This window comes from Triticum aestivum, chromosome 5A (assembly GCF_018294505.1).
Source record: "Triticum aestivum cultivar Chinese Spring chromosome 5A, IWGSC CS RefSeq v2.1, whole genome shotgun sequence".
NCBI classification, from domain to species: Eukaryota; Viridiplantae; Streptophyta; class Magnoliopsida; order Poales; family Poaceae; genus Triticum; species Triticum aestivum.
This window is the reverse complement of record NC_057806.1, coordinates 270,029,696-270,041,087: the sequence shown is the minus strand read 5'-3', so window position 1 is coordinate 270,041,087 and position 11,392 is coordinate 270,029,696. Positions and strand designations below refer to the sequence as shown.

The following is an 11,392-nucleotide window of genomic DNA, read 5'->3' as shown; positions in this document are numbered from 1 at the left end:
AGACTCTACATTTTCATTTTAGTGATCCAAGATCACATTGAGTCCATAAGAAAAGCCAATACTATAAAAACAGGATGAGGTGTTGCTTAATGGCTTGCTTGCTCAAAATGCTTAGTGATATGCTCCAAAAGCCTTCAACCACTTTCTCATATCCACATATGTCCCAAACCACAAGTCAACCTCGGTCCCACCAATTTGATCTATCCGGCGCCACGGAGTTCACTTGACATAGCCACTGCCAGAAACCCTAGTCACTTCGGTCTCACCGATAGGGATCTTAGTCTCACCGAGATGTGATTGCAAACTCTCTGTTTCCCTTCGTAACGTTTCGGTCCAACCGCGATGAGCGATCAGTCCCACCGAGTTTGCAATGCAAACTCTATATTTCCCTTTCGTAACGTTTCGGTCTCACCAAAATGAGTGATTCCTTCCCACCTAGTTTGCCTGACCAACTCTCTGTTTGCCTATTACAGAAATCGGTCCTACCGAGTTTATGTGATCGGTCTCACCGAGATTACGTTATGCCCTAACCCTAATGAAATCGGTCTCACCGAGTTGATATGTCGGTCCCATCGAAAATCCTAACGTTCACATTTTGAACTAAATCAGTCTGATCGAGTTTCATGATTCGGTCCCACCGATTTTTGGTAAATTGTGTGTAACAGTTAGATTTTGTGTGGTTCATTGGTAAAGAGAGCCATTAGAACGTGCCTACACTTCTACCATTCATTTTCTGAGAGAGAACCACCTACTCATGTGTTGAGACCAAGATACTCCATTCCAACCACAAGAATCTTCGTGGGTGGAGCCCTTCGTGGACTCGCACAGCCATTACCCTTCGTGGGTTGAAGTCTCCATCAACATGGATGTATGATAGCACCACCTATCGGAACCACGCCAAAAATTTCCGTGTCTACATTGCGTTTGCTCCTTTCAAACTCCTCCATTTACCTTCATGTGCAATGTTTTACATTCCGCTGCTATACTCTTAGACTTGCATGTGTAGCTTGATTGCTTGACTTGTGCTAAGTTGCTAAAATCTGCCAAGACTTAAAATTGGGAAAAGGCTAGATTTTTATTTGGTCAAGTAGTCTAATCATCCCCCCCCTCTAGACATACTTTCGATCCTACACAGACACACACGGACAGGCGCGGTGAGTGCCCTCGTCCTCTTCTGGCCCGCCCACCAGGGACACATGTGCCCCTTTTTTATCCCCCTACTCCAGCCGCACTCCTACCCCATTCCCCTCCTGTCCCTAGCCGCCATTACCGTCAATTTTTCAGCCGTGTCGCTGTCTAGCACGGCCACACGCTCACGCACTACCCTTGTCGCAACCCCTGTTTACTCGACATCTTGAGCTATCCAACCTCGGCCGCCTGATTTCAGCGCATCCGGTGGCCGGATTTGAAGCGGATCCGGCTGGATTTGTGCTCACCCGGCTGTCGGAGGCCGCGTCGTGCCATGGACTGGCCAAGTATCGGACCGCACGGCCCCGGCAATGGCCCCAGGCTGCATGTAGGTATTGACTCCGCCTCTAGCCGCTCGGATCGACCCCGTCGCCGGTTTGTCGGCAAACACAACAACAGCCGTCATCCGGGCTTAGTACTGGCCCAAAGGCCCGTCGACGCACCGTTGCCGCTGATAAAGTGTGACGACTGTCTAAGGAAGGTTGTGCGCCATGTGTCTACAACACCGGAACATCCCATATGGGTGTTTGTCAAGTGCAAAAACGATGGGGTATATGCTAGTTTAGCTTCGGTTGTGTTCCCGGATTCGGTGCATTTTGCTTATACTCAAAATTTTATTGTGTGGGAAGGGTGCAACTTTTGGTATTGAGAAGAAAAATACATCGATCTATTGATAGAACGAAATTTGATAGATGTTTGTGCACTTGTTGCTAGAATAGAGACTAGACATGAGACTGGATGCGAAGAAGCAACGTCTACTTATTTAGACTCGAAGAAGAAAGAAGTATGCAAGATCGAGAATACGCAGATCAACAATGAAGGCATTGAGAAGATACTGATCCAGCTTGCGGGAGCAGTTATGAAAGTTGGGTATCTTTTAAAATGTCTTCTTGTGGTTCTTGTTTTCTTTGATCTTACTATTCTAGTCAAGATTTGGTGAATGTACTCCGATGTATCAAAAAAATCATTGATGAAAATAATAATAAATACGGCGAAAAAAATGTATGCGGACAAGATACGGTCAAGATGCGACCACGCGTTGGACGCACGGGTGGCGCATCCAGAAATTCAGGCGAAGTAGTCGGCGACATGGACAACGGCAACAGCAGCAGCGATGACAGATGAATCCCCCCTCCCCTTATCGCATCGCATCACCAGAGATCGGCGGGAAGGACCGGACAACCCGGTCGGGTGGCAGCTGCTCCTTATCGGCCTTGACTTTCCTAGTGCTCCTCAACATGAAACAACCACCTGGGGCTGGGGGCTGGGAGCCAGGCCAAGGTGAGGCAGGTACAGGAGGATATCAACTTTCAACAGTCCATGATGCTTACCGCATTCGTCTTCTTTCTGCGCCTCCTCCACGGCAGCATGTTCGGCCCGCAAGAAACATTCCATTCCTCTTCTTTACGCGCCACAACCACCACCCAAGGAAACAAAGAAAATGACACATACCCGCTTAAGAACACGTATAACTGAGTCGGGTGACTTGCGGTCACTCACACGTGAGCCCACGAACAAGGCATGTCAGTAATCCCAAGTCACATCACTTACCTGAGATGATCTACGCCCCGCATCCAACTCAAACAAGAAAAATCTACGCCCCGCCTACTTAACTGTAGGTTGGAAAACTTTTATCTTAGAATTTTAGTCCTCGTTTGGTTTGCATGAATTTTATATAGGAATTCTAAAGGATAGACATTTTATACAATGTCATCTATTTCCGAACGGAGGTTGTAAAATTTAGGCCTTCTTTGGAGCCCTTTGCTGTGTATGAATGAATTTCTATGTATGAATGAATTTCTATTCCTATGTCCTCCCTCTGTACCATATAATATAGAACTGTAAAAACGTCTTATATTATGATGCAGAGGTAGTAGAATAGAAAATCAAACACTTCACATATTAAAAAAACATTAGCTTAAACTCAATATAAAAGTTCTTATCCGATGCATCAAATGACATGTCTTTTCCTTGTAGAAATTGATATATATATATATATATATATATATATATATATATATATATCATTTTTTTCTATTCCGATATGATATTTCTACCGTATGAACCAAATGAGGCCTTATAGCATCTACAAACCGGCCTCTCAAACACATCTCAAACATTCGGGCAGGCCGTCCGGTCACTGACCGGTCACAAAAAAACCGACCCAATAGAAGCTCTCAAACTGCGGACAAACGTCCGGGCTGACCGGCATCCCTCATATCCAGCCCAAATATAAGGCGGATATGAGGCGGCCCGGGCGCGCCCGGGCGTGTCCGTCACGTCAGCCCGGTCCACTGCTGGCCCACCCCGACCCCGCAAAATCCACCTCCGGAGCAAACCCTAGCTCACTTCGCTCTGCTCTGCTCCCCAACGCTCCCCTTTCCCCAATACGTCCAATCACTAGCGCCGGCGAGCATGTCAAGCACCGGCAGCCACTCAAACAGCAGCTCCGAAGACGAGTACGAGCTGGCACCCCGTATCGTGCTCGAGCGCGAGCGGGTCGATACGGGCGGCAGCTCCGGGTCGGTGCGACGCATCCTGTCGCCCGTCGCCGTAGTGACCACGCCAGCGCCGACCCTTCCCGCCCCGCGCGTGAATCTGCACGGACTACCCAATCTGCTCCGCCTGCCTGACGACCTCCTCAACCTTCGTCGAACCGTGTGAACTATGCATGTTTGGTGATCTTTTGGTGATGTTTATGTGAATTATGCCTGTTTGTATCGTTTATAAGTCTGTTTCCTGTTCATTTTGATCGTTTGGTGATCTACGTACTACATCGCATAAATTTATATGAATATAGGATGCCGGATATAAGATACACGGGTGTGGAGGCGTGGTTTTAGTGCCTGATTAGTATCTGCGGCCGTTAGAGGGATCGGATTTGCAAAGTCCAGTTGTAGATGCTCTTATAATCTACCCCTTTCGTCTCATAATATAAGACGATTTTGTAAGCTATGTTAGCTTATAAAAATGTTTTATATTATGGAACGGAGGGAGCAGAAAAACACTCACACCAAATGAGGCCTTATAATCTAGAAACGCACTCACCTTACGCTTCAAGCCTTATACTACGAATTCTAAAAGGTAAGAATTTTATTGAGAAAAATCCTTTGAAGTCATTTGATTGTAGGAATGATCCCTATTCCTATGTGCGATAGAAACCTATCATTCACATTTGGAAGAAAAAACAAATATCAGCTTATACCTAATGAAAAAGTTTCTATCCTATCAATTAATTAATTAAGTGACATAGGAAAGTGACATCATCATACGTGCCATCTCATTTTTTATAGTTTTCTTATTTGTATGATATTTTCCTATACTATGAAGCAAAGAAGACCTCAAACCTTCGGACACCAACACTCTATCATTAGCTTTTTTGAGAGAGAACGTCGGACTTTATTGATCAAGCAACAAATTTACAAAAAGTCTCTGGATGCAATCCGAAGCAGAATGAAAAATACAAACACTAGACAAGTTTAAACTTGATCTAGCTAAGACATGAGCTAAAACATTGTAGTGCCGACGAACATGCTGGAAAGCCACAGGATCCACCGAAGGATCCCTGGCAGGAGAGACCAAGCGCTGCATCAGAGAGGCAATCAGTGTTGAAGATAATATCATCAAATCCCACCTCCTGAGCAAGCTTGACGGCCCTCTATCATTAGCTATTCGTTAAAATGGAAAAGAAATACTCCCTCTGTAAAAAAATTATAAGCGTTTAGATCACTGAAGATAAGAAGATAAGAGTACGTATTAACAAATACGATAATGAATATTATTTTGACTTTCTTACAATCTCAATAATACATTTGTACAACAAAAGTCAAAGTCATACAAGTTTGACTGCACACTCTCCGTCATCCAATGAATCCCTAACATTCAGTTACAGATCAACAACATGACATGGCAAGAACCAGACAATGATCTCTGCCTGATGTAGTGATCATTAAAAGAAAATAAAACACATGTCATGCTTATTTGACATAAGCTCACTGGCTGTTTGGCCCTCCTAAACTGGCTGGCAGCGTTAAAATACACCACACCAGACGACGTTGGATTATCAAGACCTGACGGCACATCTCACATCTACAGGGCTATAAATCGAAATGAACAAATCGACTATTTATACAAATCAAATCTAACAAACTGGCAAAATGTTACTGCTAGGGAACTTTACAGTGCTATCCATCTTGGTGACGAAACCTTCATATTCCTTTCTTGGTCAGTAGTGCAGTATCCAGGTTTGGTTTGGTTTGGAACATCATGTCATCCCCAAATAAGAGGGAGAGCATCGTCATCATCATCCTCATCGGAAAAGTTCAGGGAAGGACCACATGATGAACCTGGCGTAGATGTCAGTCTCCAGGAATTCTATGTGGGCTGCTCTGCCAATCATGGTGTTCAGGTTCCGTCCATGGGCAGATTGGTCGAAATTAACATCACACCTCATGAATATACGAGTTTCAGACGACGGTGCACGCATCTGATCCAAGCAATTATTCAGCATTTCTGTGAAGACTTGACCTTTTCTTGAATTATCAGCCGACGCAGCTGGGCAGAGCTCGATTCTTGCTGAATGATATGGCACATACCCATCCTGGTAGATCAAAGAAATACATCATGACTTGTGAGTGACATGGAGCACCCAGCTTATGGTTCAGATCCTCAAGTAAATTGAAGTCGTCCAAAAGGAGAAAATGGACTAACCTGTGGTGACGATAACAATATGATATTTTTGAAGTTCTCTAGTGTCTTCGACTGAAGGAAGAAAACAATAAGAATACTTCATGGTTAATTCTTACTGGAAAATGTATCTGGTATACAAGTTGGGAACAAGTACATTCCAGAATGAAGCAGGGTGTACCTTGCAAAGCCTATAAAAAAAGGTATTCTGGGGGTCTTGATCGTCACTGAAAGTAAGTTGATGGATGCATTGTGCCCCCTTAAGCTTTTTTAGAAGCCAGAGACCAGAATTGAACAAAGAATTTGAGCTGTACCAGTAACCTAAGTGAGGCCCTGATATTGACATGTACGTGAAGAGGTTCTTCAAGTATGGCTGCAATGCAGGTTCTATTGGGATGCAGAAATATAGTTAGTCACCTAAAGACTCGCTTGATTGATTCACTGGAATTTGACAAGTTGGAAAATACCTGCTAAGGCAGTTCTGATGATAATGTTTCCAATGGAATGGCCAACAAAACTAAGCTTCAATTCTTTGCAGCCTCCATGTCTTGCAAGCTTATCCACTTTCTTTTTCAAGAATGCAACAACCTCCCCAGCAAGCCTGCCACCCATTTCTTTAAAATCTCCAGAAGTCTTGTCTTCATTAGCCTCAGACATTAGGCATTCAGCTCCAGGATCCAATAGAAGCCATTGATTTCTAACAAGACGTAAATCCAAATGGTGTCCCTGCTTTTCATAAACACAATAAATTATAGCCAACAATACTGTAACTCCAGGGAATTAAAGCAGATGCATGGGACTTGCCTGAAATCCATGCACAAAGATGACAGCTCGTAATACGCGTCCACCTTTTTTACCATTGATATTTTTCAGCAACAAAGACTCTCCTTGTAGTTTAGGTAGCACAATAGTATCCTTCTGTTCTGAAGAACTTGATGCCAAATCTTTGTTTGAACCATGTTGTGGAACAACCATGACGTGTTGTTCTATAAGAACAACAGGTACACGTGAAGGATCAGAATATATATGCATATCTTGAACAGACCTCGTGTTGATCTGCAAGATTTCTCAAATTAGTAACAGTTCACAATAAATATTTGTGCACATAAACTATTCCAGAAAACAATGTTACCTTCATTTGGGCTATGCTCTTCCTGTGTAGCTCAGCCCGTGAAGCAGAATTTTGTACAGGCTGCAGATAGATGTAAACTAGTAAGAGACTATAAGAAGTGATAAATATATGCTACTTATGAATGGGAGATAATTACATCTTCATGAAACTTCCTTGAACCAGAAACTCTCAGGAGGGAATGTTGGCGGTGAGGTGGGTCATCACTCATACTCCGCAAATAGCGGTGTGGAATCTCGATTTTAGAGTGATTAGTCCAGATTGACCATTCTGCTTTCCTGTCAATGGCCCAAATGTCCCGCAAGTAATCCAGTATCTTAGTTTTATTTATCCTGCAGTAAAACAAGAAAACAATGTTGGGCAAATGATATCTTCAAAAAATAGGTTAATTGAGAAACCATCAGGACCATTGACAGTGCAAATACAGTATAAAAACAAGTGAAAGTGAGAGAACAGTTAACTTCACCTATGAAATTTCAAGAATGCATTCCATAGAAGTGAAAGCTGGCTGCTCACGGTTACAAACAATTCTAACAACTCTTCACTGGAAAGAGTATACAGCATACCATCACTAGTGCCATCAACAACATCGTTGGGTCTCTGTAGAATTGTGCATAAATATTTCCAATCAGCAAGTCCAGTATACCAAGTTACCAACTCAAAAAAAAAGTCCCCGTATCATGAACACATTCATAGGTCACTATAAAAAGGATGATGAAACTTACCTCCAGAAAGTCATGTAAAATGCCAGCCAAATGCCCAACACCCTTGGTAGTTACAGGGAAAACTTTACCAGAATCTGGATGGGCTGGTTTTGAAGGCTGAAGTGACTCGTATTTACCAAGACTTAAGTCAGCATCATCTAAATCTTCTATTGTTTTGCCAACAGCACCACCGATTTTCTTCAATTCTTCAAGTAACATTTCCCTCGAAGCCAATAACGCCTTGATTATGTGATGTGATGTTGGGCGTAAACCTTGATCTGGTATCTGCATATTAAAATGGCATGTTTACAAGGAGAAAGTAATCATAATAACAAATAAAATCACACCATCCATCAGGTTGCCAGAGCCAGATAATTGGGAAACTTATACTGGACTACTTGGCTCTCCAGCGATAGAAAGTTGATGTCATTTACATGTTTGCTAACGCAGCATAAACTACAGCCAACCCAGTAGATACAACTTCTAAGTGATGAACCTAAAGAGCTGAAATTAGATCAACGACGTAGACTTTTTGATCTTCTCAATACACTGCTTGGGAATTGTGGCACAATGTTAAAATAAAATTCCGCTCATTTGTGGAGTTGAATTTCAAGTGGTAGATCAGGAATATAAACCTAGAACATGAATCCTAGTGGATACCAGCCATACAGTTTCTAGTACCAACCTAGTTCTATGGTTGTGACTTTGTCAAAAGTTGTTCAGAGCATCTAGTTACCCACCGCCTCACACAAGTTGCATAGGAGCACCATTTTCAAAGAACATTAAAGCTAAAGCTTCACAAACCTGTGTACCTTCAATGATGATTTATTTGCACCAGCTTTCAGGTACACTATATGTAATGTCAGATCGACAAGCACCGCGTGGAATGCATCGAAGTGAACTGGACAATATGAATGTAAGCCCAGGAGTGCTTTGCGTGGGATCCTAAATTCATGTACAGCAGCTGAAGATGTAGCGCTAGAAGATTGGATATCAGATCTAAAACAGAAGCAATAGCCCCATCAGTCTTGGCAAATGAAAACCATAAGATGCACATGACTGAACTAAATCTCAGAAGAAAGAATAAAGATATAAATTAGAACTATACTCACCCATTCTCCAGTGTTGGGGCATATATTAACTCGTACTTCAATATCACAGCAGAAGCTGCTGGACCCTTGAAAACATAAAACATGTGCTCTCATAAGGCTGCAATTAGTTAATTCAAAAGAGAAAAAGGAATACTAATATTCGAATTTCCAACCTCTTGTTCACCGTTGAGTATGTTGAAAGACACCATAACCGATAGATAGATGTCCTGTCGAGCATACTTGATTCTGAATGGCTGTGTGTAGAAGCTGTCATCAGCGTCATCTATTCTCCAAATGCCTAAAGCATCATCCGCACCGACATCAGGAGCTGCACAATCCACCTAGCATGTCATTATCTATTAGCTAATGATTGGCGGACTCTAACAAAAGAATCTTTCAAGCAATTGCAACCAAATAAAAACTCTTGGAATCTGTAACACTTGTTTTCGTGTACAATGAAGTTAAATAGACATAAACATATGTGATTTAGCTGAGAGTGCACAGATATTTGGTACAACATTTTCACCATGTTAAACAGATGGTCCAGTACAGATCAGTAGATCACATTTCTCCATAACACTGCAGCACACTGTTTGGTGGGCCTTGGCCGCATCCTTTAGTTGTGATCTCAGCTTACTGTCGTTATCTCATCACCAGACAAAGGTGCATTTTCTACTCATCGCAATTTAATAAGTTCATCTAGAAGGACTACAAGCCTCCACAAAGATTAACAGACATATTATGTGCGCTGCATGATAACTATAGTGCACGACATTGACATGCTTGTACAGTCCGTATCCAGCTATAAAAACATGCCTCTTGATGTTATCTAAGAAGGAGTAGATTGCAACAAGGTAGGTTGATAGATTTATACAAGCAAGGTAGAGCTTAAAACCATAACAAATAGTCTCATTTACATAGGTGGACTTCATTTTCTGCACTACTCCTAGAAAACAGTAGCATGGTTCTTATCGACTATAGTACTGAATATTGACAACAACCAAACAGTTAGTATGAACCTTTAGCTCACTACGCACATTGCAAAGGTACCAATTTAAACATGTATCTTCATGGAAACATCTTGAAATCATGTGAATTAACAGAAGCACTGAAGCAGAGGATCGCATCACACTGTCCCTGGTTAGAAGAGATGGGCGCACCTTCGTACTGGACCACCCTTGCGGGTGAAGCTGGTGTCTTGCTACCGCTTTCAGCCTCCTCCCACATTGCACTAATCTTCATCTGGTACCATCTGCACATAACCCAATACTCGTTTCACAACAGAGAACAGCACTCCCTAGTTAACATAAAATACAAAAGGTTCGGAGATCCAGAAATGTGGAGACAAAGATCTGCACGCCATCTCGCAGCACAAAAATGGACAAAAATGTGTATGGGCAAACTCAGAATTAGGCCAGTACGAGGGTGAAAAAGGCCTGACTCGCAAAAAAGAAAAGAAGAATAACCGAATTAACACGAAATGCTCCGGCAAGCCAAAACCATTGACTAAGTTTGTACCGAAACTTTGTACTCACTTTTTTACATGTCACAAAAAAAATGAAACTTTTTTAACTCAAACCACTTGGAACTTTAGTAGTCAGAAAAGAGACGAGTGAAACTAAACCCAAGAAGAGAAGACATCCACGGGAAAGAAAAGACCAAAAGCGAGCATCTGCACCAGACACGGCTTCGTACCCTTGCTGGAAGAGATCGAGGTTGTGGAAGCGGTGGATGTAGACGGCCACCTCGTGCACCGTCTCCATGACGTCCGGCGGGCGGAAGCAGATGGCCCTCTTGCCCCCCAGCCCCGCGGCGGCGGCGCTGTGCACGCGGCCGGACGCCGGAGAGACCCTCCTGGCGGCTCCGCGCGGGCTGCCCTGGTCGACGGCGCCGCCGACGAGGCACTTCATGCGGCCCAACATGGCCGCGCCGCCCGCCCCGATCCGCGCATCACTTGGTCGATCCCTGGGCGAGCGAGCTCTAGGGTTCGGGCTTGGGACCCCGCGGGAGTAGGATGCAGGGGAGGCCAAGCGCGTTGGCGGGGGAGAGGGAGAGGGCGGCGGCGCAGCACGTCAGTAGGCTTGGCTAGTTGGCAGATCGGGAAGGAATGATGGGAGGTAGTTGGTTAATGGCGGCGGCGGCGCTAGTTTGGCACGTGGGGCCTGGGCGTCGGCGTAGAGGCGGGTGGTGGGGCCCGGTCGCCGGAGGGTCCGGAGATCGGAGGCGGAGTAGTGGGAGAAGGAGGCGGCGGTGGAGCTGGTGAGAAAGAGCCAAAGAGGAGGGTGAGAGGAGAGGGAGAAAGGTGGGAAGGGGATTTTTAATGGCTGGCTCGTGTCACAGACATGTGGCGGCCGAGTTGGAAGTGATGGACCGGTTTGGGTTGGGGGGAACGGCAGTGTAGGGTGCACGTGGAGTCGGAGGAGTGGAGGGGACGATTTTATGGCCGTAACTCTACCGGGTACACAAGCAGGTAGCAGGTCGTTAGGGCTGGCGGTCCCACCTGTTAGCCTGCCGCTGTTCAATGTCAAGATTATCCATAGTGAGAATAACATAAGTGACAACTGTAGTGGTTTAGGAGTAGGTTTAGGAGAATA

The 11,392-nt window shown here is 44.2% G+C and overlaps 1 protein-coding gene across 2 annotated transcripts; it reads right to left on the bottom strand.

Annotated features, from left to right (window-relative positions):
• Positions 1-4,942: 4,942 nt before the first annotated feature.
• LOC123102945 (protein FAM135B) lies at positions 4,943-11,164 on the bottom strand. Of its 2 annotated transcripts, none has more exons than XM_044524427.1 (14): positions 10,494-11,164; positions 9,959-10,050; positions 8,972-9,126; positions 8,820-8,884; positions 8,520-8,706; positions 7,729-7,992; positions 7,470-7,603; positions 7,143-7,335; positions 7,007-7,066; positions 6,679-6,930; positions 6,342-6,600; positions 6,056-6,261; positions 5,899-5,949; positions 4,943-5,788 (listed from the first exon to the last, which is right to left on the bottom strand). In XM_044524427.1, the coding sequence occupies exons 1-14, from the start codon at positions 10,718-10,720 to the stop codon at positions 5,498-5,500; spliced, it is 2,436 nt and encodes an 811-aa protein (XP_044380362.1). In that variant the 5' UTR covers positions 10,721-11,164; the 3' UTR covers positions 4,943-5,497. The 2 variants fall into 2 exon arrangements, with proteins under 2 accessions (XP_044380362.1, XP_044380363.1); XM_044524428.1 differs by having other exon boundaries at positions 8,972-9,139; positions 10,494-10,690.
• Positions 11,165-11,392: the final 228 nt, after the last annotated feature.